The sequence below is a fragment of the Phacochoerus africanus genome, chromosome 14 (assembly GCF_016906955.1).
Source record: "Phacochoerus africanus isolate WHEZ1 chromosome 14, ROS_Pafr_v1, whole genome shotgun sequence".
Classification (NCBI taxonomy): domain Eukaryota; kingdom Metazoa; phylum Chordata; class Mammalia; order Artiodactyla; family Suidae; genus Phacochoerus; species Phacochoerus africanus.
This window is the reverse complement of record NC_062557.1, coordinates 58751524-58777092: the sequence shown is the minus strand read 5'-3', so window position 1 is coordinate 58777092 and position 25569 is coordinate 58751524. Positions and strand designations below refer to the sequence as shown.

Sequence of the window (25569 nt, the reverse complement as noted above, 5' to 3'; positions counted from 1 at the left end):
ACGCGGGCGTCGGGGCCAATCCGACGGGCGCTCGACGCGGGGGCGGGACTTCCGGGGCCGGGGCCGCAGTGCGCAGAGGACGCGGCACAGCCATGTACCGGCTCCTGGGCGTGGGCCTGGCGCGCGGCCTCCTGCGGGCGGCTGGGGGGCTGCGCGGGGGTCGCCCGGCGCGCCTGCCGCCGGGGCCGGTGCGGGGTCGGGTGGACGTGCCGCCGCGCCTAGGGGTGCCGCGCGGCCGGGGTCCGGGGCTGCTGCCGCTGTTGGCAGGTGAGGGGCGTGGGCCGGGCGGCCGGCCGGGCGGGGGCCGGGCGCGGGCCGGGCCCGGTGACTTCAGAGCCCCTTCCCGCAGCGCTCGCCTGGTCCTCGAGGCCCGCCGCGGCGGAGCGGGAGCGAGAGCGAGAGCGGCGGGGCGAGGGCGAAGCAGCGGCCGAGGACGCGGCGGCCGAGGCGGAGGCCGAGATCGTCCAGCTGCTGAAGCGAGCCAAGGTGAGGCGGCGGCGGCGGGGCCCCCGGTCACCGGGGCGGGTGAGGAGGCGGGAGGCCCCCGTCCTGGGGGTGCCTGTCAGACGCCGCAGCCGGCTCGGGGCGCCGGGCCACAGGTGCAGGTGCAGCGCGGGCGGAGCTGTTTATCCAGACGGAGTTAGCGGGACGTTTGGGAGCTGGAAGGGCGGGCAGGGAGGAAAATGCGCCTCAGTGTGGGTTATGCGCGATTTAGTTCTCTTATTCCCAAGCAATCCTCTTTGGCATCCTCTCCCGGGTTTCCGCACCGCCTCCTGTGGGCTAGTTGACCGCCGCCTCGGGGCCGACGTCGTGCACACTTGCGCTCCCAGGCTGCGGGGTGCCGCCGGCTTCACCTGCCAAAAGCTAACCTTTGATCTTAAGTGCCTCCCCGACATCTTGCTTCTCCATCTCCTCTTTCCTGCCACCCCCCCGTTTTCGTAGTCATTCTTAGAACCTGGCATACCTAACCATCACTCCCCGTACAGAGTCCAGCCACAAGTCCTTAGAGGATGTTGCCATCAAATCCAAAATATTCGGCAAACCTGTCCCCTTCTCTGTCTCTCTTCTGCTGTCACCCTAGCCACACGGCCGCAGCCTGCTCCCTCCTACTGCCTCCTTGCCATCCATTCTCCAGGCAGCAGCCAGAGTGGGTTTTTTTCCTTTAATTTTTTTTTTATTTATATTTTTCAATTTTATTTTATTTTTTAGGACCATACTGGCAGCATGTGGAGGTTCCCAGGCTAGGGGTCGAAACGGAGCTGCAGCTGCCGGTCTTTTACTGCAGTCATGACAACACCAGAACTGAATTGCATCTGTGCCCTACACTGCACCTCACAGCAACGCCAGATCCTGAACCCACCGAGCAAGGCCAGTGATCGAACCCTCACCCTGGTGGATACTAGTTGGGTTCTTAACCTGCTGAGCCCCAAGGGGAACTCCCTCTTTTTTTTTATTTGTTGTTTTTATGTGAATCAGATCATATCCCTTCCTTCCCCCAAAACTTTGGACGCCTTTCCTCTGCATTTAGGGCAGAATCAAACTCCTTGCTGTGGCCTGTGGGGCCTTTCGTGAGCCACCCCACACTGCCTCCCTGTTTGGCAGTAATCCTCTGGCTCACCGCGCTTCTTTCACATGTGTTTCCTTTCCTCCTAGCCGTTTACTTTAGCCGGGGAGGGGGGCCTTTGTGTGCTTCTCTGTGTTTGGGTCATTTTCCCCACAGTCCCTTATTTGCTGGACGCTGTCTCTTCCTTTTTATGCCAGTTTAACTGCCACTTCCCTGGAAGGCTTCTCTGACTCCCATTTCGAGGAAACCTCTCCATGTTCTTTTCTGTTGCTTTTCTTTGTAGCTTTTGTCACAAGTTGTAATGAAGCTTAGTGGTCCTACAGGGTCACGTCCAGCTTTCAGGAAGAGAGAAAGAGGACGGAGGGCCAGCAGCTTCCGTATAAGATACGATAAGAATTTGCTTACATTCCTGCAGTGTGCATCTACGGGCTGCAGTTTTGTCATATGGCCACGCAGAGTGGCGGTGGAGGCTGGCCTCCCAGTCACCGTTATTGGCGAGGGTCTGGAGCCCAGGAGGAGTTAAGGGAACACGGGATGAATGAGTAGCTTCCTTCTGTGTATTCAGCTGTGCCCACTTCTGTCTGGCAGCACGTGCACTTGCTCGCTTGGTATGTCATTTTACATTATTTTCTTTGTTTTCTCTTTGCAGTTGTGCATCATGAAAGATGAGCTAGAAGAGGCGGAGCTAATTTTGCACGACGCCCTTCATCTTGCTTTTAAGAGTGATAACAAGAAGGCCATCACTTACACTTACGATTTGGTAACTCTTCTAACCAGCTGGAGCCACTGACAGTGGAGGGTGGAGCAGCAGAAGGGTTGTTTGCTGTCCTAATTCATATTCCTGACCAGCAGGATGTCCTAAAGCTCTCTGGTTTTTGTTTTTACTAAGCTTCCTTTTGGTTTCCTCTTTTAATAACCCTTGGGGTTTCACTTATAAGACTCGGGAGTTCCCTGGTGGCCTACTGAGTTAAGGATCCGGCGTTGTCACTGCAGCGGCTTGGATTGCTGCTGTGGCTCAGGTTCAGTCCCTGGCCCAGGGATTTCCACATGCCGTGGGCATGGCCAAAAAAAACAAAAACAAAAGCGCAATCCGGGAACCAAAAGAAGCATCATCAGTGTTGCTTTCTCAAGTGAGGAGTGGATCTCGATTGCGTCTGTTATCGTCGCGGCTGTGCACGTATTTGCTCTCACGTCATTGCTCTGCTTTGCTTCTCGCAGATGAGGACACATTTTTGTCTGCATGTTTTTTTAGTTAGAGGGTGAAGGCAGGTGGGAGGGGTCTGTAGCTTAAGGGATTTGAAGTAGGTCGGAACACAGTGGTCTCAACTGAAAACAGCTTGTGGTTTCTTTCAGATGGCCAATGTAGCATTTATACGGGGGCAGCTTGAAAATGTAAGTAGATCACTCGGTGATGCTGTGAGTACGTGAAGGACTCGCCTGGTGTTAGTAAGGGTGCACACCAAGCCGCCGTGACAAAGAGACCCCGACATAGACTCAAGTCAAAGGGGAGTGTGTTTCCCTCCAACACGTTCGTTCGTCCAGAGGTGGCGGGACAGGTACCTCTGCTGCACAAAGTGGCCAGAGGTGCAGTGATCCCCTCTGAGCTTTGTCCGCATCTGCCTGGAAGAGGAGGCTCCCTCCAGCCTGCAGGAGGGAGCAGGGGCTGGGGGCCAAGCAGCTTCCTTGGAGAGAAGGACTTGGAAGCTGTTCCCTTCACGCCATGTGCCTCTCTTGGCTGCAGCTCATTGTAGGACCCCACCTAACTGGTACAAATTTGGAGGCTTCACCTCTTAAAAATTGAGGGGACGCTGACTAAACACAGCGAGTGGGTATTAGGGAATTGTTTGCAGTCTCTGCCGTGGTGGGTTTGGATGAGAAGTTAATGCCCGAAGTTGGTTTCTACTCACTTGCAGAGTAGTTTTAAGGGGCCCAGAGGATGCGGGGTCCTGGTATTTCGTCGGTTTTCCCGCCACGGGGTGCTTTTCTCTGTGTGTGTGTGAGTGAGACGTGTGTTGCGATGTTCAAGGAGTGGTGCCTCAGGCTGGTGCTTAGAGGCCGGGGTCATACAGATGGGGCCAACTAAAAGAAAAGTCTTCTTCTTGTGTTTTTAGGCAGAAAAACTTTTTAAAGCAACGATGAGTTCCCTGCTTGGAGGGGGCCTGCCGCAGGTAAGGATGTTGTGTAGGATTGGGTCCTAGCCGAAGCCATTTTCAGAACAGTCTTGCTTCCTGAAAACTGCACGCAGACCCCACACGTGCTTCGGATTTTCTCCCCCCCCCCCAAGGCCGTTATAAAAATTGCCAGGCTTTTGTGCCTGTAAAAGCCTAGTACCTGAGGAATTCACAGCTGCCTGATTTTGCCGGAAAGATAAGGATCGTGGCTTTCAGGTCACATTCATTCTAGAAACTGATCTGAGAAACTCCATGAGGAAATGGAAGTTTTCCTTGCCATGAACTCTCTTCATTTTTCTTTCCCCAACAGGAGGACAATGCCGTAATTGAAATCTCTCTAAAGCTGGCCAGTATTTATGCCGCTCAGAATAGGTAAGGATAGTCAGCATCCAGGCGCAAGTCGCCAGGGACTGAAGGGCCAAAAGCTTCGACCCTGGGATGTCGCACGCTCTTCACTTGTTTCCTGGTCCTCTGGCGCCGCAAGAAACGGGGCGTCACCCTCTTGGTGTTGCATATCCATCACCTTTGAAATCCTGAGTCGTTTCTGGTTTCGCTCTGCTGAGTGGGGCATGCCGCCCTCACACCTCTGCCTGCACTGGGACAGCTCCAGCCAGGTCTCCTGCTCCTGCCTGAACCAGGAAGGGAAGTGGTAGCTGAGCTTCAGTTTAGCTCTTCCTAGGAGAGGAGGGAGCAGTGTCGAAGCGGCTGGGTTGTCAGCAGTCCGGGGGGTTAGGTGTCAAGGTGTTTTTAAAAATTTTATTTCTTTGTCTTTCTTGTCTTTTTAGGGTCTCACCCATGGCATACGGAGGTTCCCAGGCTAGGGGTCCAATAGGAGCTACAGCTCCTGGCCTACGCCAAAGCCACAGCAACGCCAGATCGAAGCCTCGTCTGCAACCTACACCATAGCTCACAGCAATGCCAGATCCTTAACCCACTGAGCGAGGCCGGGAATCAAACCTTCAACCTCTTGGTTCCTGGTTGGATTCGTTTCCACTGTGCCACGACGGGAACTCCAGTTAGGTTTCAGGCGAAGTGATGAGCGTCGCTGTGTCTTGGTGGCTAGCTCGGTGGGCAGTTCTTGCGGTACCTGGGAGTGGGGGAGAGGCCTTTGCGTAAGTAGGGGAGGAAATTGGTGCTCCCTTGAAAGTGATGGGTGAGTCCAGGTTCTTTAAAGAAGAAAAAGTCTGCCAGCTACACTGAGAAGACTTCGGGAACAGTTTGGATGTGTGCCAAGGATCAGGAACACTGGCGAGAGAGGCCGGTGTCCTGCACTCTCTAGGTTCAGAGAACAAGCACGTCGGCTGTGAGCAGAGAACTCCTCCAGAGAGCTCTGATTTGGGGTGAATTCAAGGGAAGACCTAACTCAGCCTGGCTTCCCCTAGGTTTCCAGGTGCTGTGGAGTTGGGTACCAGAGGTCTGGAGTGACACGTAGCCTGGTGCTGCAGAGGTGTTGCTGTGACCCAGAACGTCCTGTTTGCAGGTCCTGGGTGGAGAGGGTCCCTCCTGCCAAGGTGTGGGTCGGGGGACGCTTTTGTTCCTCCGGGAACAGAGTAGGATGGTGGGGTCATGGGGCAGAGCGGGCAGGACCGGAGGGGAGGTGAGCTTGGCTGTGCCAAGGACTGACGGTCTGGATGGGTACGGAATCTCTGTCGGGTTTCTGTGCTTCTCTGTGGAAACCAGCAGGTGACGCTTGTTCTGTCCAGAGTCCGTCTGCCTCCCGCTTGGGGGTCCTCTCCAGTTGGCTGAGGGTCCCTGGAGTTGGGCTCAGCGCTTTCTGGTGCCGCAGCCAGGGGCTCCATTTCTGTAAAAGAAGCTTTCGGGGGTTCCCGTCTCTGTGGAAACGAATCTGACTAGTATCCATGAGGATGCGGATTCGATCCCTGGCCCCATTCAGTGGGTTAAGGATCCGGTGTTGCTGTGACCTGTGGTGTAGGTCGGAGATGCGGCTCAAATCCTGTGTGGCTGTGGCTGTGGCGTAAGCCGGCAGCTGTAGCTCCGATTTGACTCCTAGCCTGGGAACCTCTATATGCCAAAGGTGCAGCCCTAAAAAAAAAAAAAATAATAAGATTTCAGCAAAGGCCCTTGGCTTGGGAGAAGTACAGTGCTAACTCCCACCCCCCAGAAAGCACGTGAACTCAGCATGTGGGATCCTTACTGTGGGGCCATCACCCCCGTGGGTCCCGGCCTCCCTCCCAGCAGGGCTCAGCATCTCGCCATAGGGAAGCTGCCTTCCTTGGAACTGAGTTAGGGGGAGGTCCTGTCAGTTATTGAAACCATGGCAGCGTTCCTGGGTTGTTATGTCTTAAGCTACCATTAACTTTTGTCTTTTAGGGCCGGACCTGCAGCATATGGAGGTTCCCAGGCTAGGGGTCTAATTGGCGCTGTAGCTGCTGGCCTACGCCACAGCTCACGGCCACGCCAGGTCCTTCACCCGCTGAGCGAGGCCGGGGATCGAACCTGCAACCTCATGGCTCCTGGTTGGGTTCGTTCACCACTGCGCCCCGACAGGGACTCCCTGCCATTGACTTTGATGAGTGGTAGATTGACCCCTTCGAGACCCACAAGGCCGACCTCCCGCTCCTCGCCTCTCCTCGTCTTAGTCTTGCTTCTGCTCGCACCCTGTGTGTGAAAGGTGAGCCGACATGGGTGATTTTTGCCTTACAGGCAGGAATTGGCTCTTGCTGGCTATGAATTCTGCATTTCGACTCTGGAGGAAAAAATTGAAAGAGAAAAGGAGCTAGCAGAAGACATTTTGTCAGGTAGGGAAGCCTGGCATTTTTGGACAGGTGCCTTTCTGCACGGGGGGCGGCGAGGGGGGGGCGCTTTCACTCTTCGGCCGCAGGAAAGGAAGGGAGAGATCTGAGTTGGGGGTGGGGGGCTGTCATGTGTTTTAGAAATGAAGTTGCCTGAGGTCTGTTCAAGGTCCCAGGGTTTGGAGTCAGGTGTTTTCGTTACACGACCTGACCGCTGTTGTTCTCCTTAACCCGTGGTGCCATGCTCATGATAAAACTGTTGACTTTCATTATATACGATCTTGGAAAACCGGGGAGCAGAAAGGGAAGGGTTTTGTCCTCTTCTTTCATGCGTGGTGTTGCGTTGTCTCTCCTGGCAGCGCAGCGGTTCCGTTCCGTACGTGCTTTCCTCTCCACTCTGGCTCCTCACAGGGCAGGGGCTCTGGCTCCCTGTGCCGCAGCAGGCCCTGTTTGTCCATCCTGCGGATGAGCGCGCTCACGTCTGGGCTCTTGTAAATCGTGCTGCTGGGAACGTCGCAGTACCTGTGTCTTTTGAATTCGAGTCTCATCTGGATATATGCCCAGTGGTGGGGTTGCTGGGGGTCTTCTCTTGCCTCTTGGTTCCGCCATCAGTCACCGTGCCAGTTAAGCACCCTTTGGTCCCAGAGATCCACCAGGACGTGAGAGGAAGTGAAGCTCCTGTTTTCGGTCCGTCCTCATGGTGGAGGGAAGGGCATGTGGTCCCTCTGGGAACAGAGTGGTGGATGAGCAGGAGGCTCCTGCTCTTAGCCGTTTGGGTGTCTTAGTGGGGTTTGAAGCACCGGGAACTTTCAGGCTGGATCCTCATTCGGTAGCTCTGATCTCCTCCTGGCTCTGAGCCGAGAGCTCGCAGACGCTGGACCCCACGGCCCTCCTGTCCCTAGCAGTGCTCGTGCCTGCAGGGCGTCTGTGCTCAGCGGTCTTCCAGGTCGCCCCTGCACGTGACTCGGGTCCCCCGTCACTCGGCGGACGCCCCCTTTCTCAGGGTCACCCGTCCTCAGCCGTTACCTGCTTACCCAGGGCAGCCTCTCCTGGCGGGTACACCCTTCGCTGGGCCTCTGGGGCACGGGTCCGTTGCTTCCCCCCTCGGCCCCCTCTAGAGTCTCACACCCTGGGAGATGCCGTGTGGTCCTGTGCGCTCTTTAAATAGGTTTTCCTCTCCAGCCCCGAGTGGGCCCGGCTGAGGTGCTCTGGCCACTGTCTTGACCTCAGTGCTCAGTGCCCTTCTCGTGTCTAATGTGGCTGCGATGGGGCGCTCTCTTTTTTTCCTGAGTTCATGTATTGTATTGTACTGTATTGTATTTTACTTTACTTTTTAGGGCTGCGCCTGTGGCATATGGAGGTTCCCAGGCTAGGAGTCAGTCGGAGCCGCATCTGCGCCCTACACCACAGGTCGTGGCAGCGCCGGATCCTTCACCCACCGAGCGAGGCCAGGATTGAACGAACCTGCGTCCTCATGGATCCTAGTCGGGGTCATTGCCGCGGAGCCACGACGGGACCGCCCTTAAGGGTTTTCTTTTTTTTTTTAATTGAAGTATAGTTGACATATCATAATACATACGTTACAGGTGTGCAGATAGAGTCAGTAACAGTTTTTAAAGGTTATACCCCATTTGTAGTTACTACAAAACACTGGCTCTGTGCCCTGCTGTGCAGTGTACCCTGGTGGCTCATTTTATACCGAGTAGTGTCTGCTCCTCCCCCTGGGTTTTGCCCCTCACCAGCTTGTTTCCCACCAGGCTGCCCCATCTTTTGGCACCTCCCTTCGCCCAGCGCTTTGGCCGGGAGCCCGGGGCAGGAGCCCGATCTGCTCTCGGCGGCCCGGTTGCCCCTCCTCCCCCCCTTCCCCGCCGGGCCCGTCCCCGCCGATGTCCCCGGGGCCTTGAGGCTGCTGCTCCCGCTCTGCCCGGCCGCCTCCAGCCCCCCTCCCTGGCCGGCTGTCCCAGGCGCGCTTTGTCCGTCTGCCTGCGTGTCCTCCGAGCCTCTCCCTTCTCCAGAGCAGCGCCTTGGAAGGTGCGAGTGTGGGGTGCTTGCGTTCGTGTGGCCTCTGAAAGTGTCTGTGTTCCCGAGTTCCTAGCGTCCCGCCTCCCCGTCAGAGAGGCGGGACGTCATTGGTTGGGTCCATTCTCTGCTGAATCCTCGGACACGGACGGGGCGGGGGGGGGGGGGGGGGGCGAGACCCCGCCGACGCCGGTGCCGGGCGGGGGGACGTGCACGAGATGGGGGCGCCGGCGCTGCTGCCTTGGAGCTGCCCGCAGCCGTGCTCCGCCTCCTGTGTGGTCTCTTCGGAGTCGCCTCTCACGTGGAGCCGTCTTTTCTGCCTCCAAAAGGAACCCGGGGCGTTCAGGAAAAACCTCGAACATCGGTAACGGGGAAGAAAGGTCCCTCGGAGTCATGCTCAGCCCTCGTGTTCATTTTTTGGTGTCCATCTTTCTAGGCTTGTTTTTCACATACGCTCTGTGCATCCTAGGAAGCAAATTAGGGGTCACACTGTGTATACTACTTTGTAACCGTGTTTTTAAAAGATTTAGTAGTAATAGTATGAGAGCACTTTTTTCCCCAGACCTGGGGAATGCTTGTCAGAGCAAAGTAATTTCTAGTATCAACATTTTTACATTCTACTAGTTGTTCAGTAAAGAAAATGTGTTACATTATTATTAATCTTTTTTGTAAAGAAATACATTCTCTCAGTTTTTGTTTTGTTTTGTCTTTGACTTTTTGTCTTTTTAGGGCTGCACATGGAGGGTCCCAGGCTAGGGGTCGAATCGGAGCTGTAGCTGCCGGCCTCCACCACAGCCCCAGCAACGCAGGATCCGAGCCATGTCTGCGACCTACACCACAGCTCACGGCAACGCCGGATCCTTCACCCACTGAGCGAGGTCAGGGATGGAACCCGCAACCTCATGGTTCCTGGTCGGATGCGTTTCTGTTGTGCCACGACGGGAACTCCACCCTCTCAGTTTTGAACAAGGCGAGTCCATTATCAGATTCATCGGCTTTTTATTGGCATGACTAGCTCCATCCCGAGAGTGTGTGACTTCAGATCACATAAAGCGTGGACTAGGGTGTGCATTTTGTACCTCACGATGTGGACATTTATGTTATTACGGGGAAATGCCCCTAAGAAATTAAGTGAAAACACTGTCGTTAGGAGGAGCCAAATCTTCGGGAGTGCGAGATTAAGTGCAGGCCTGGAGCAGGGCTGAGGGTTGCTGAGGTGTAGACAGTGTTACCTCTGGGTGGTAGGTTTCCGGGGGGTTTATGTTTGATTTGTGTTTTTCTAAACAGCGTACCGTTTTTTGCACCAAATTTCAATTTTTCTTTAAAAATTTCTCTCTAGTATTACCTCCATCTTATAAAAAGTCAATACCATGTGACTTGCTTTTAAAAAGCATTTTTTTGGCCCAGCGTGCTCTTAGAGTCATTTTCAACTCTTAGCGCTCCCTGCCGATACTTCCCTCTCTCTCTCAGGAGCGTGTAAAATTGCGTCTTGATTGATTTGGAACCTGCTGACTTCGACGCGGGGGTTTGCCGCACGGTTTCCAGGCGCGTCTGCGTCACGTGACGACGACATACCGCGTCAGCTCCCGGGCCACGCAGCGTGCCTGGGAGCCGTCTCCTCTTTGACCTGCGCCCTTGGTTTCCCGTTGCGGCCAGCGGCTGCCTAGGTTTTTTGTCGCCCTTTTTTTGTGTATGCGGCAAATGCTCTGAACCGCGGGGCTCGCCTCCCGCGTTCCTGGTCCTGCCCGGGCTCCGGTGTGCAGACTGCTGCTCGTGGGCCGTGGTCGTCATTCCCCGTCCGCCTCTGAGGGGCTCGGTCACCCCTCCTCTCTGCTGCTCCCCTCCCACAATTCTCTGTCATCTCCTGATTCTTCTCTTCCCTTCCTTGCTGCTGTCCGTCGTTTTCACGCTTACACTTTGATTTGTGTGTTTGGGGGGGAGTTTGCACGGATGTGGTCCAGCCAGAGGCGCCGTCCCGCCTCCGTTACTGGACGTGAGGTCGTGTTCAGAGCGGTTTCTCAGGACGGAGTCTTAAGGCTGCAGTTGCAGGCCAGCACGTTTCAAGGTGGTTGGTGAATTTTGCAGAAGCGCCTTAGGAAGGACGGTGTTCGTGTACATTTTCTGATTCGGTGACTGTATTTGCTCTGTGTGTGACTTGTCAGATGTGTTTGGTCCTCAGCGCGGGATTGCACGTAGCGCTCTCTCGTAGGGCTGTTGAAAGGGTTGACCGAGGTCGTGTACCAAGTCAGGAGCAGAAGACGTGGTACAGTGCCTGATACTTAGTAGGTGCTCACGGAGGGACAGGCAGTCGTCTTTACTATCGTGACAGGCGTGCGCCCCTTCTCCCCAGGCTCACCGATGTCTGTGACCTCTGTCAGGTCGTGATAGGCTTTGATACGTGAGCGTTTCTTTGACAAGCCGAAAGGTTGGTCATTTATTGGTACTTTGATCCTGTTGACTTTTCCTTTATTTGTGTGTGTAGAGGTTAGAGTTGTTAATTCAGCAGCAGCGGGAGGCTGACATGGTGCCAAGAACAATGAGAAGAACTTAACTACCTTTGAAGCCCTTTGCCGGCCTGGCCCTGGCCCCTTCTCGCCGCCCCAGACGTGCTGCTCTCCTGAACCTTCATTATTCACTTGTTTTTCTCTACCTCGACCCCTGAATTCCTTGTGAAGTTACTGTTTAGTGTTTGCATGTTTCTTTTCAAAATGCACGTGTGGAGTTGCCGTTGTGGCGCAGTGGTTGGCGAATCCGAATAGGAACCATGAGGTTGCGGGAATTTGATCTGGGTTCATTTATGTTTATTTTCACTGCTTCTATGAATTTCTGATAAATCTTGAGTAGCTATTCAGTGTTAGATGTGGTTCTAGGATTTGAATTAGAGTCAAGTGAGGCAAAAAGTCCCTGATCTTCTGGAGTTTAGCGCCTGGAAGGTGTTTGTCAACTTGGAAATCAGATACGTATTCACTCTTCTTTCCTTGTAGTTTTCTCTTTGTCTCTTTCTAAACCGTTTTAACACTGTTTAATACATCTGCAATCTCTTTTGCTGTGAAGCGGGTAACTACTTTTTAAAAGACAATAATCTGTCATCATTATGTACCTAAAACGTATTGATTTGTCTGCTGGTGTTTCTTTTGGGGTTTTCATTCTGATTTATTCACCTGATGGCTCAACAGCACATGTTGTTTGGCTTATGTGTTATCGTTTGAGTTATATGTGACGGATCTCACATGTCCTTTTGCAGAATTTCTTCCCGTTTTGTTTCTCCTGGCTTTTCACATGGATTTTAGGTGTTTTCCACGTGAATCTTAGATCATTTTGTCAGGCCTTCAGAGTGCTTTGGGACTGAATTATTAGATTTGCGTTACAGTTGTAAATTAGTTTTGGGAGGTTACAGTCTGGAAGTTTGCGATCTGTTCTTTGACTGCAAATAGCAGAAAATTTCAGCTAAATTAAGTGAAACGGTGAGGACATCCCTGTCTCATGTGACTGGCCGTTCAGCAGAAGGGGCAGCTGCAGAGGCGGTTGCTGTCTGGCTCCCTGAAGCCCCGAGGGATAGGGTCCTGCCATCTCTTCACCGTCACTCCTGGTGCGCTGGCTCTCTTGTCACCCCGCCTGTCGAGTCCCGGGCATCAGGAGGAGGCGGCCTCTCAGATGCGAGGTGGTGGCACACGTCCCTCCCAGGCTCATCCTCTGCTGGCCCCGTGGGGTTTCGTGGCCTTGCTGATGCCGGCCTGGGGGAGAAGCGGGCTTACCATGGCTGGCCAGCACGGGTGGGGGGCGCACGGGAGGAGAGCGAGGGTGGTGACACAGAGGTCACCCAGGGCACCGTCTCTGCCTGTTGCGTCCCCTCAGGAGGGGACACGGGTGGTCCTGGCGTCGTTTTTCATGGACGTGCGAGAGCTGCTCTGCATTTGCTGCTCAGTGGCCATCTTGCTAAAAGAGTGGCCTTTCCGTTGATCTTCATGCCGAGTCTGGATGTGTCGATGTTGGGGACGTCGTGAGAATGGCTTTCCTCTCAGACAGTTTGACTTCCCTGTCCTCCCCCTTCCTCTTGGTACGTTTAGTTGATTGGCTGTAACCCCAGCACTTTAGGTAACAGCGGTGATGGGCAGCTTTGTTTCGTATCTAATTTGGTGCCAAACTGTATGAGTAGATTGGTAGTTGAATAACTTGGTGCAGGTGATGCTTGCTAGTAATGGATTAATGGTTCACTGTGCCGCTGGAGGGTATTTAGTGCTGATGTTTGATTTAGAACGTCGGCATGCCTTTTCTCAGGGGAGGTCCAGCGTTTCTTTCTCGAGCTGCTGTCACGGGATGGCACTCACGTGGGGGAACGGGCTGGCCCGCTTTCTCTGTTTTCCAGCGCAGCCCTCAGGTGTCCATGGGAGGAGAGGAGTCCTTGGAAGCACGGGGCACGGGCCTCCTTTACAGCTGATTCCCTGCCCGCACACTTCTTCCACTGGCTTGACTTGGTTTCAGTACCCAGGACAGTGCCAAGGACACAGGCTCCCCAAGCATCTGCTGGAGGAGTGAATGCGTGGGCGAGAGGACTTGGGAGACGCGTCGTCCTGGAAGAACCTTGCTTAGGAGTTTGCTGCTGCAGCCCAACGTGCATATCCTGCCGTGTATTCAAGGTCATGTTCTCGCCAGTTTTCCCTTCAAGGGATTTATTTCCTCTTGAGGAGATTTTTTTTTTCCCCCGTCGAGTCCTTGTTCCTCTCCTTGAGATGAGAATTTCATTCATTTTCATGTTTTAAATAGATCAAAACATTTCTGGAACGTGGGAGCGATGTTGGCGGCCCGTTTGGTTTCATGGGTACGCCGCGGCTGGCGCCGGGTCTCAGCTCCAGCGTTTCCACTCGGAGTTGCAGCGGGACTGGACCGCTTCGCTCCCCGGCCTCAGTGCCCTCCTCCGTGACCTAAGAGCAGAGTCGGTGGGGAGTCCCAGGCTCTGGGACTGCGACCAGCTTCCTAGGACTGCGGAGGTTGCTGCCGCGCGACGTGTTCTCAGCCGAGCTTCCTAAGTGGTTCCGCGCCTGCGTCATGTTTTCCACTCAGGGAGGACCTTCCGGACTGTTTTACTCATAGTTTCTCCTTGGTTTTGTCAATCTCGTGGACTTTTTCAAAGAGCCAACTTTCCGTTTCATTTTCTGTATTTGCAACGATAACTTTCCCTCTTGTGTTAGCTGCAGCCTGTAAATTGTAGTTATGTTGTGTTTTTATTTTCATGCATCTCAAAATATTTTCTAACTTTTCTTGTGACTTCTTCTTCGATCCTTTGATATTTCAGAGTGTGCTGGTGAATTTCCATATATTTGTGAATTTCCTTCTGTTGCTGATTTTTTAAGTTCATTCTCTTACGGTCAGAGAATATGCTTTATATGATTTCAGTCCTCCAATTTTATTGAGACTTGTTTCACAGCCTAGTACGTGGTTTATTCTGGGCAATGTTGCTGGTGTGTTTGAGAAGAGTGTTTCTCAGGAGCTCCCGCTGTGGTGCAGCAGCATCAGGAGCATCTTGGGAGCATCCTGGGTTCAATCCCCGGCCTGGCACAGTGGGTTAAGGATCCATCGTAGCTGACTGTCAGGTCCGGTTGGTTTATAGTGTTCAAGTCTTTTGCATTCTTGCTGATTTTGTCTTGTTCTAAACAAAATGTTTGTTTTTGGATTTTTTTCTTTACATGTATTTCTCTGCTGTCTAGACTCCTTGGTACAGATCTTCATTGTGAATCATCCGTTCGTCAGGGAAGTGATTCTCTGTTGTCCTTTTTGAGGTTATCTGTCACAGATTTTAGCTTTACATCATTGACTGTATCTCACTCTTAAACTTCCTGAGTCATTTTGTTTTCCGTATGTCTGTTGTAGAAGGCTGTGTTTGGGGTTTGGATTTTTAAACCTAATCTGAGTATTGTTGTCTTGTGATAGAGAATCTTAAAACCTCTTTAGGGAGTTCCCGCCGAGGCTGACTGGTATCCATGAGGATGCGGTTCGATCCCTGGCCTTGCTCAGTGGGTTAAGGATCCAACGTGGCCATGACTGTGGTTTAGGTCACAGATGTTGCTCAGATCCTGCATTGCTGTGGCTGTGGTGTGGGCTGGTGGCTACAGCTCCGATTCGACCCCGAGCCTGGGAATCTCCATGTGCCACGAGTGTGGCCCTAAAAAGACCAAAAAACCCTCAAAATACCCTATTTAAAGTGAGAATTGAAAGTGATATTTGGTCTAATTTTGTGCATTAAAAGCTTTCCACTTGTTTTTGGGTCCCTCGTAGCGGGACTTTTTCCTCACTAGTTACGTTTTGGAAGGAACGCGTGTGTGTATATATGTATGTATGGTTTTCAGTTCTGTTAAGGGAGCCTGAATGTTTCTTCAAGACGTATTTGGCTGAGACAGAAAAGTGTTTTCAGCTTCTCCTGTAAGATGAGTGGGCTGCAATGTAACATTCTTCTGCCTTTCCCTACTAGTTTTTTCTCTGTGATCTGGAATTTTAGCTGTAGTGGGATTTGTTGCAGAGAACTGGGAAGCCAGCTTTATTTGTCGTCTTTTGTAGAGAGCCTGTTTTCTCCGGCCTCCTTACTTTGCGCATGAGGTGAAGGGGGTTAGTCTCTGAATTCGGCCTGGGCCCGTCCTCGCTTCTGTCCTTGAACTGTGAGCGTCACGGTTCTACGCTGCTGTGGTCTTTTTTTCAGGAATCTCGTCACCTGTGTGTTGGCCTCACTCTCTTTTTTCTGCTCTATAATGTGAAAAGAGAGTAAATTTAGTCTGTGTTCTGGGAATTTTTTCAGAAAATTCTCAGTTATTTAGAAAAGTCAGTTCTGTGCTTTTCTTCTGGAGTTTCAAGCAGGCAACTAAACTAACACATGTGCTTCAGACTCAGATGATCTGGGGGGCAGGCCGGGGGGCGTCTCATCTGCTGTACCCCTGAATTTGGTTTTGGTCTTTAGCCTGCTCAGGCCTATCTTATCACACTGTATAAACAGCGACAGCACCGAGTCTTTAAACTTGGTAAGAACAGCGTGCTATGAGTCGTTGCTGCAGTTTTCCCACTCATCGTAAGTGTTGCCGTGTACACACTTTGATATCTGAGCATCCCGTTTTGCGTGCCCCGGGCCTGCTGTTCGTTTAGTGGCTTGGTTGTTTAGTGCCAGGCTGCCTGTCCTTGGGGCCACACGTGTCCAGGGGGGTAGTATGCCCTAATTCATCCCCGACGACATGCTCCTGGCACTTTGGTTCTCGCCAGCGGGGTGTGAGCGTTCTTGCTGCCCCACAGCTCCGTTGTTGCTGGACTTGAGGTTCGGATGCCCTGGTGGGTGTGAGGGCGTCCCTGTGGCCTCAGCCGTGCCCCTCGGTTACTCGTGAGGTCCCCATGGCCTCCTCGTGTATCCCTGGCCATTCCCATCTCCCGCCCTGAAAAGTGCCTCTGTGTTCCTTTTGCTTATTTTTTTGGAGGGTTGTCTTTTTCTTAATGATTTGTAGGAGTGAATTTATTTGAACATTTTACATTGTGTTGGTTTAATTATTTCTTTGTGGCCTTGTCTTTTCACTTCAGGGCATTTGACAGAGACAGAATGATTAATTCTGTTGAACGGAATGGCAACTAATGCTATTTTCCTTTGTAGTTTGTGCTTTCCTGTGTCTTACTCAGTAACATCCTTCACTTTTCTAAGGCCAGAAAGATAGTTTCTTCTAAATAGTTGCCTTTTTACATTCAGTCTTTAAATTACCCTGGAATTTATTTAAAAAAAATTTTTTTTCTTGCTTTGTGGGGCCACACCCACGGCATATGGAGGTTCCCAGGCTAGGGGTCGAATCGGAGCTGTGCCTGCCAACCTCCACCACAGCTCATGGCAACGCCAGATCCTTAACCCACTGGGCAAGGCCAGGGATCAAACCCGCAACTAGTCGGATTCGTATCTGCTGTGCCGTGACGGGAATGCCATTTTTTTTCTTTTTACTGTTACAGTTTGTTTTTCGTTTTGAGTAAAACTTAGCCAGCATGAGGGACTTTGTTTTGTAATGTAACGGGAGGTCACGATGTCGCTGCGCCCCACGCACAGCGGTCGAATCAGGTCTGTTCTGCTGGTCTGTCCGTCTCGGGTTTGGGGTGCCGTCTCCGTACTGGACTCTGATTGTTATTTCGTTTGCTTGTATCTCTCTCCATATTTACTGCAGGACCTTTCCGTTTCTAATGGGGTCTTTTATATGCTCATCATTCAGCCAGGCAGGCAGGCAGGAAGCCCCGACGGAACGCTGGTTCCGCACCGGGCCCGTTGCTGGGTAGAGAATCAGCGGGAAGGAGAGTCCGGCCACGGCCTCACGGAGGCAGGACGCCACTTGCCGACTTGGTGGCGTGCCCGCAGGTGACGCGGGACGGGCGCTGCGGAGGTCCGCTAGGGAGGAGGGCCGCCCCAGGGGCTTGTTGGGCAGCCAGCTGGAAGCAGCCGGGAGGACGCGGGCCAGGCGGGCATCCCTGAGGAGGGGCCCGGGCGAGGCTCGGAGGTGGAGCCTGCCTGACACCCGAGGACGCGTGGGCCCGCCGCTCCTCCCTCCCCGTCCTCGCGGATGTCGCACCTGCGGGCCTTCGCTGGGGCTTAGCAGTGGGCCCGCGGCTGGCCCTCGGCCCAGGCCTCCGGGGACGTCTGCGTGGAGACGCGCAGCTACACGCGGCCCAGGCCTGGGATGCAGACGTCCCTGCGGCTGCAGGTGCGGCCTCTGGGGACCATCCGGGATTGCGGACACTCGGGCCACACCCCCGCACGGCCAGCCAGAGGTGCCGCCCGCTGGGGGCTTCGGCTGTGTCCTAGCTGCCGGCCGTGCGGCGGCCTTGTGGCGGGAGCTCAGCTGCGCGTGTTCGGGGGTGTGCGGCGTACTTCATTGGATGTTCAAAGCAGAAGCGTTTCCAGGGTCTCGCCCACGCTCTGGGAACCCAGGGCTCCGTCCACCAGCTCCGTGGTGGTCCCGACATGCTGCTGCTGGGGGCTCGGCCAGCGGAGGAGGGCTCGGCTCAGCGGGATTCCAGATGTTCCTGGAACGCGAGCGCCAAGTAGCTAAGGGTCCGAGGTGATCGCTGGTGGGGTTGGGGCAGCTGCGTGCTTGTGCTCGGTTTTCCTGAAGCGGAGGTGCTCTTTGTCTCTGGACGGAGGATCCCTGTTCCTGTTTTAAAAGTGCATCCGATTGTTCCAGGGTCTCACCCGTTCCTTTTACTGGGCACTCACGCAGGCCTCAGTTGATGCACTGGTACATTCAGGGCACTGCGCCATTTGAGGCCTTGCTGGAGGAAGTGCTGCTCGGTCCTCTCCTTGGTGCATTTGAGAATTCAGCTTGCTAGTATTTTGAGTAAAAATTCCTGTGATGCGTCTTGTTTCATAGACTGATTTTAGGTTGCTCGGTTTTTTCTCTTAGAAGTAATTTATGGAAAAGTTATTTATAACTGAAGTTTGAAGAAATGGGGAGCCCCCACGGTGGCGCAGTGGGTTACCGATCCAGCTTAACTCTGTGGAGGCACTGATTTGTTCCCCAGCCTGGTGCATTGGGTTGAGGATCCAGTCAGTGCTGCTGCAGCTGCGGCTTGCATTTGATCCCCGGCCCGGGAGCTCCGTGTGTGGTGAGGGCAGCCGGAAAAGAAAACAAAAACAAGCCCCTCCCCATTCAAATAATCACCTGGAGGAATGCGCTGCTCTGTATAAGCAACCCCAGTGTATTTCTCAGCTCTTACTAGGTTATCTGATTTGTTCTCGTCTCCTGTTTCTATGTTACTATTTCAAGGAACCATATTTTGTTATTAGCTAGAAAAGGAACTTTTTTTGCTATTTAACAAAGGTAGTGTGCTGGGAGTTCCCATTGTGGCTCAGCGGTAACGAACTCAACTAGTGTCCATGAGGACATGGGTTCGATCCCTGGGCCCTCTTAGTGGCTTAAGGATCTGGCATTGCTAAGAGCTATTGGGTAGGTTTCAGACGTGGCTCGAATTCTGTGTTGCTGTGGCTGTGGTGCAGTTGCAGCTCTGATTAGACCTCCTAGCCTGGGAACTTCCATATGCTGCGGGTTTGGCCCAAAAAATTAAAAAAAAAAACAACAGGTAGTGTGCTGAATGTTTTATTATGGAGCCAGCCTTTTTATTTCTCTTGGTCCTATTATTAAAAAATATTTCCATTTTTTAATGTTACTATGATTAGAATGTAAAAAAAATAGCTAAAATTCTATCTCAATTCTTTCTAAAAAGCTTTTCTGTCTTCTAGTTAATTTCCATTACTAATATAAGGGGTAGTAATTTTCATAGAATTACTTGTCACTTTATTCTTATACTTTTGTGGTTTTTTTTGTCTTTTGTCTCTTTAGGGCCGCACTAACAGAAGATGGAGGTTCCCAGGCTAGGGGTCTAATTGGAGCTGTAGCCACCGGCCTACACCACAGCCACAGCAACGCAGGATCCAAGCCGCCTCTGTGACCTACACCATAGCTCAGGGCAACGCCAGATCCTTAACCCACTGAGCAAGGCCAGGGATCGAACCCACAACCTTGTGGATACGGGTCGGGTTTGTTAACCACTGAGCCACGAAGGGAACTCCTGATCTATTTAAAACTAGTCCTTAGTTGATTTTAAGAACATGGTTGTCATTAACCTTTTATGTATAACTAGACCAGAGTAATAATTGGGGATTTCTTCTTGAAGAAAAGTTTTTTTTCCACTTGACCTTCTGATATTATCTCAGTAGGTATTTTCATTTGCATTGTTCTGTCTCGTCAGTAACTGGTCATATTGTTTTTTGGTGATAACATCGTCTTCTTGAGAACCTGTGTATGCTCTTCCTAAGTTTCCTGAAACTTCGACCTTGCGGAGGGAAAGGTACTTGGTGTGAATGGTACTTTTCTGGTCAACCCGTCTGACCCCTCACTTGGGCGCCTAGTGGTGGGTATTACGGAAGATTATCGGAGGGAAACTTAAGAAGTCCGGTAAGCAAACACCGACTTTGAGCTGAGCTCTCGGCGGAAGCCCCTGTGATCTGGCTCGTGACTCTGCACCGTCTCTCTCGAATCTTGCGCAGGTTTGGCTCTGGGTCACTGGCCCCCATCTGCTCCCCGGTCCCACAGCATCAGGTGCCTTACCGAGTTTGTGCAATCAGGTCTGTGATTGCGGCCTTTACCGCTGTCCTTCCCAAGCCGGACTCCCCGTTCTTTAAATGGGGCTTGTGCGGTTTCATTCCAGGATTGCCTGTTCTCCGCTTTCTCTCCGTATTGCTGTTTCGTACCTTAGCCTTTTTTCTTTGACCCTGAACTTTCCGTTGTTAACTCATCGTAAGTTTATCATCACCTGGTTCCGCTAAATGTTACTTGTTTCAAACTCAAGGTGGTATGTGTCAACGGAAAAAAGGCGCAGTGTGAGTGAGCATTGTAAATTGTTGTATTTGGGGCCAAGTGGGGACCGTAGCCCGGGAGACAGGCCGTTAGGCGGTGGAGGTGGCGGGAGGTCACTGCTGTCTGTGACCTCAGGGACGGGGGCGGTGCCATCAGGTACACCTGTTGGCAGCAGCTTGCTGCTGGTCACAGGGAGCAGATGTCTCCATGAATGATTAGTGCTTTTCTAGATGCGAGGCGCATAGGTTGGGCCCCGTGACATCTGGAAACACCTCCCTCTCTGAAGGCCTGTCCCGCCAGTTTTCCTGGAGCACAGAGCACCTCCCTTCCGCCTCCACCCCGAGCTTGTCCCGGGTCTTGAAGACGAGCAGCTGCAGTGGCTCGTGACTTCATCCTTGCGGAGGCAGGGGGCAAGGGCCAGGTTTTAGTTGGCACATTTAGTCTGTGTGTGGACCGAGTCTTCAAACGTAGGGAAAGGATCGCCACTTAATTGGATGTTGCAGTATTGATTTGTAAGCAACGTATATTTGGTTTTCATCCACAGTTCCTGCCTCAGAGCTCCCCAGACCCTTGGGATTTGTTAATGACGACTTGGAAGCACCTGGGGTGGGGCTGGTGCCAGTGGAGCCAGCTACGTGCCCAGGGAGAGAGGGGCTGGAAGTCAGAGCACTGGCAGGTGGCCCACGATTTAAGCAGCGGTGCCATGTGCTGCAGTTTCCATGAGACCCAGAGGGTGGGGTCTGGGGAGCCCCCGGGGCAGTGCAGGGACAGCCATGCCCCTTCGCACACCCGCCCTGTGCCTCCCTCCCTCCTGGCCGCTCCAAGTCTGGCCTTTGTCCACTGGTGGTCTTGTCAGCTCTGGGCTTCCAGCAAGCCCATGGGACCCATGGGAGGGGTCCTGGGAACCTCTGGTTTAAGCCAGTTGATCAGAAGCACAGGTGACAGCTTGAACACGCAGTTGGCGTCTGAAGGGGGTGGGGCCGGGGGTGCAGTCTTGCAGGACTGAGCCCCTAACCTGTGGCCTCTGCGAGGTAGTGTCAGAATTTAGGTGAATTTTTGGCTCCCCTGCTGGTGACCAACTGCTTTTTGGTGTGGAACGCCCCCCCCGCCCCCACACCCGTATTTGGGTCCAACCCCCGATTCCACCTCGATGGTCCCCTTGGCGGCACCGTGGGAGGCTGGGCGCGCATCTCCGGCGGGAGCTGTGGGGTTGGTGGAGGAAGGGCGGGGGCGCGGGGAGCTTCTACTGCTGCTGTGCTCGTTTACCCTGCTCTCGTTCGCTTCCTAGCCGAGGAGAAAGCCAATACCCACCTCCTCTTGGGTATGTGCTTAGACAGCTGTGCCCGCTACCTTCTCTTCTCCGAGCAGCCGTCACGGGCACAAGGCATGTACGAGAGGGCTGTGCGGATTTCCGAGGAAATCCTAGGAGAACACCACCCACAGGTAAGCGCACAGCACAGGGAGCGGGCGTGCCAGACAGGTTTCCGCATCAGGTGGCAGATGGGGACACGGCCCGCCCGGCCGGCCCCAGCCCCCGCGGTCTCGAGGACTCGGAGCGGCTGAGCGGGGGCGCGTCTGCCCAGAACGTCTCACGGGAGGATAGGTTTGCACAGCACGGTATCTTGAAAACGCACTCTTGGGACAGGCCTGGGGGCGCAGCTCAGCCCGGGGCGATGCCCGCTCCCGAGCCCCGCAGGCGAAGGCCCGGGGAGCGCGGCCGGCATGAAACGGTTAAGGGCCTCGACCCGGAGCCGAGGCCTCCGTGCTGATCCCGTGAGAACAGTGCGTACAGCTACCACCTTACTGGGCTCTCAGGGTGAGAGGTGGGTCGCCCTGTGAGCGCGTGGTCCCCTCAACGCGGGACGTGGCCATTTCACCTGGACCGAACAGGTCCCACGGCTGGGGGTGGATGGGCAGCGCGAGCTACAGGGCTGAGGGACTCGGGATGCGCCTTCACGACCGTCTCGGAGAAGTGAGGCGACGTGAGGAAGGCCAGCACAGAGTACAGACCCAGGGCCGAGAGCGGGGTCACTGCTCGGCGGGGGCGGGGCCGCTGCGCTCCCCCCTCCCCAGCCCCCGTCTCAGACGCTCCGTAGGAATCCGCCTAAAAGCGCTATCGTGCCTCCCTCTGGCGGAGTCTCAGGGTCCCCAGGAGAACGATGTCTTGGCTCAGGAAGGCCCTGGGCGCCGGGGGCTCCAGTGGCTGCACGCCCACTGGAGCAGGGTCGGCTCCTGCAGTTGCTCCGTGCTGTGCCTTCTCATTTGCTGCCTCTGCTAGATCATCGCGTTGACAGGTGACATTCGCCCGTCAGCTCCTCTCGGGATCTGTCCCACTCGGCGTGAAGGGTGAATGGTGACGACTCAGCCCGGGCGGCTGCCGGGCTGGGGGCCCTTCGCCACGCTCCGCGCGTCCAGGTGAGCGCCTGGCTGCGGCTTAAAGCGGCCGCAGCTGTGTTTCCTTTTGCGTCCAGACCGTTGTGCTGCTGAGTGACCTGGCCACCACCCTGGACGCGCAGGGCCGCTTTGACGAGGCCTACGCGTGCGCGCAGAGGGCGGCAGAGCTGGCGAGGCGGGGGGAGCACCCCGAGCTCCACGTGCTGCTGCGGAACCTGGCCGCCATCCTCACGCACAGAGGTGGGCAGCGGGGAGCTGGGCCCCGGGCCGGGGGAGGTGGTGGCCGGTGGCTGTCTGCGCCGCCGACCTCTGGGGACACGGCCACGTGAGGATGTTTTGCGGGAGACCTGTTTCGGCAGCGCTCTCCGGACTCCCGGGTCCGGCTCCCTCGTTTGTTCGGGTCTCAGCAGGCTGTCGCCACAGGGGAGGGCCGTGCGACAGGCACACCCTGCCAGGCTGCTCCGGCCTCGCCTCGGACTTGCGGACACCGGGTCTCTTACGGAACCAGCGTCAGCGAGGCCCCTGGCGTCCCGCGGGCAGCCTCCGAGCAGTGGGTCCGGCCTGGGCCGTCCGTCGTGCTGTCAGAGTCCCCTGAAAACGTGTCTTTTCCTCACTCTCCCCTTTCTCTGGTGTTCTAGAACAATATGCACAAGCAAAAGCCGTCTACCAAGAGGCGCTGCAGCGAGCAGAGCGGAAGAGAGACGAGGTCTCCGTACAGCACATCCGGGAGGAGCTGGCCGAGCTGTCGCGGAAAAGGAGCCCTCCGGCCTAAGCGGACCCCGCTCTGGGCCCCCTCTTGGTGTGGGGAGTCTCTAGGAGCCGCGACCGTCCAGTCTCGGGTGCTCGAAGCCTTTATCCTTAAGAGCTCCCGCAGCCGAGCCTCGGAGGAGCAGGCCGTCCACGCTGCCGCAGCAGCCGTCCACGTGCTTTCCGCGGCAACCGCTCTCCCCACCCGGCTGCGCTCCGAGGGACGGGTGCGAGGGGCTGCCTCGCTGCCCGGGTGGAGCGAGGTTCCGGGAGGCCGGCCCCCTCGGGCTGGGGTGCGTCTCGGGCAGGCAGTGCCTCCGGAAGGTTTGGGTCAATCAGCGTGCTGCCCTCCCTTCTCTGACGTTTCGGTACCTGGCAGACCAGAGCCGCCTGTCTCATGCCAGATGGTGAGTTACTCTTTCCTGTCATCTGCCCCGTGAAGCCAGCGTGGGTCTAACGCCTCAAGGAGGAAAAGTGCTACTACCTTGGCTTTGCCCCCGAGCCTGCTGTTTTAAAGTGGGCATCAGGCACTTGGCAGGCTAGCACCCACTCCGCATGAAGAAACTGAGTGGTGTGGCTTTGGACGGCTCTGGCCATGTGCGACATCGTCCCGCTGCCTGTGGCCTGCTCCGCACCCCGGTCAGGGAAGGGCCATCGCGTGCCCTACCTGAGGGCGGCTCCGCTGGTCCCCTGGCAGAACTGCTGACCTAGACTTTGGGAGTTGGGGCCCGTGTCCTCCTGTGTGAGGCAGGGGACAGATGAGGCTAGCCCTGGGAGTGGACTTGGCTGGTGACCTGATGGGACCGGGCCACCTCGGGGTGTGTGACACCTGTCAGCACAGGACATGGGCCCTGTCGTCACGCCATCAGCCTGCCCAGGAGCCTGGAAGGAACGGGGCGTGCGGCCGGGCTCCTAATAAACCTGAGACGCCAGCCCAGCACTGCACGGGAGCCGGCTCTGCGTGGCCCACGGAAAGGACCTTCCTGAAGCTGCTCCCGCTTGGCTCCCCAGTCCGCTCCTTTATCCCACCCTCGAGTCTGAGCTTCTGTGCCGCCCAGTCTGCGTTTATTGGTGATTTAAGAAAACTCAACTACTCACCTTCCACACTGAAACCGTTTTTACCTTTTCACCGTGAGAGCCGCTACTCAAAGTGAGGTTTTTGGCACCCCAAGTTTTACCGAGGAATGTCCAGCCCTCCCCCCCGGTCCCGCCGCTGGGGGGCCCCGCCCCGGAGGAGGGGTTCTCTGGGCGGCTGTCGTCATGACCGCCCCCTGGGCTGCGGGGAAACCAGGCCGCGCCACAGGAAGCCTTTCGTGACTGGCCTGAATTCAAAGGTGAACTGTTGCACTGGCGTGATCAGAGCATGAGTATTTTAAGATGGAATCGCCCAGCTTACCCCAGTTCAAGCACCATGAATCTTCCAGTCATAAACGTGGTGGAAACTGGCCGTCAGAATACTCCTGTGGTCAGCAGGCAGGCCTTAACTTAGCTCTCTGGATGCTGGAAAAAGTCACGCATCAGGCTGCGGCTTCCAAGCACTGGGCTCGGCCTGCGGCGGACGCAGCCTGGCCCCCGTCCCGCTCGGGGCTGTGCTTGGTCTCCCAGCTGCGCAGAGCCAAGGCCACTGCCTCCTGGGCGGTCCGCCCCGCAGGTGTGCCCGGCAAACGCCGTCCTGCCGTTTTTCTCATCCTCGACAAGGGCCCTCGTCTCCTGTGCCGGCGGGAGGGGTGGAGGGAGCCCAGGCGCGTTGGGGGGGGGAGGCGTGTGGTTACCCGCCGCCCCCTTTGGGGTCCCCAGGTGGAGCTGCAGCGGTGAGGGGCGGGGCTCTGTTCTGACATGTTCTCGAGAACTAGTCATAGAAAGGTACCAGCATCATCTCTTTGGGACAGTTGACAATATAAATTATTAAAGTCCAAAAACTGCTGAGCAGATAACTTCAGTTTTTCATTCACATTGAAACTATGTACAAAACACCTGTAACGTTGTACCAGCTTTCCAGGCAGAGCTTACTTTGAGGACACGGTGACGGGTGTGGGTTTGTGGGCAGAGGACTGAACCTGTGCTCTCAGCTGTACGAGAGGGACCGGACACCCAGGTGATGGGCGGGCCTCCCGCAGCAGGCCAGGTGCCTTCTCAAGAGGCAGGCCTGGGTCTCCCTAAGCGTCTGTGAGGTGCCAGCCTGAGCACCCTCTCGCCCCCTTTCTAAACACCGCGCCATCCTGCCCAGGCCAGCAGCCCCCGTGTGCTGCTGAAGGACGCCTCCCTGCGATGCCCGAGAGTGAAAACGCACTCAAAGCTCGCCACGCGGTGACGGGCGAGGGATGAGCCGGAACCTCTAGGACCCTCATCAGGTTCAAGTTCAGACTGACGCTCGCTGCTCCTGAGAGTCAGTGTAACAGAAACGGCTGCTGACAAGCTCTGGCCCGCCAGAAACGGAAGGGGAGAGGACCGCGTGCTCCCCGCGAGCGCAGCGCCAGGCGGGCCTGACCACCTACCTCCACCGACAGCATCAAGCTAGAGAGTCTGGATTTTCCCTCGGAAACCTGAGACACCGAAAACCTGAA

The 25569-nt window shown here is 55.1% G+C and overlaps 1 protein-coding gene across 1 annotated transcript; it reads left to right on the top strand.

Annotated features, from left to right (window-relative positions):
* Positions 1 to 77: 77 nt before the first annotated feature.
* TTC19 (tetratricopeptide repeat domain 19) lies at positions 78 to 24934 on the top strand. The gene is made up of 10 exons (XM_047756918.1): positions 78 to 267; positions 350 to 486; positions 2214 to 2324; positions 2918 to 2956; positions 3676 to 3732; positions 4046 to 4107; positions 6400 to 6494; positions 21153 to 21307; positions 22336 to 22498; positions 22897 to 24934. Exons 1-10 carry the CDS (start codon positions 93 to 95, stop codon positions 23028 to 23030), a joined length of 1128 nt encoding a protein of 375 aa, XP_047612874.1. The 5' UTR covers positions 78 to 92; the 3' UTR covers positions 23031 to 24934.
* The last annotated feature ends 635 nt before the right edge of the window (positions 24935 to 25569 follow it).

Bases quoted from the DNA above. Each gene is read 5' to 3' on its own strand.
- TTC19 (XM_047756918.1), top strand. From the start codon at position 93: ATGTACCGGCTCCTGGGCGTGGGCCTGGCGCGCGGCCTCCTGCGGGCG. The intron at 2,325-2,917 runs GTAACTCTTCTA...GGTTTCTTTCAG, and splicing joins TCACTTACACTTACGATTTG to ATGGCCAATGTAGCATTTAT. The intron at 2,957-3,675 runs GTAAGTAGATCA...TTGTGTTTTTAG, and splicing joins TACGGGGGCAGCTTGAAAAT to GCAGAAAAACTTTTTAAAGC.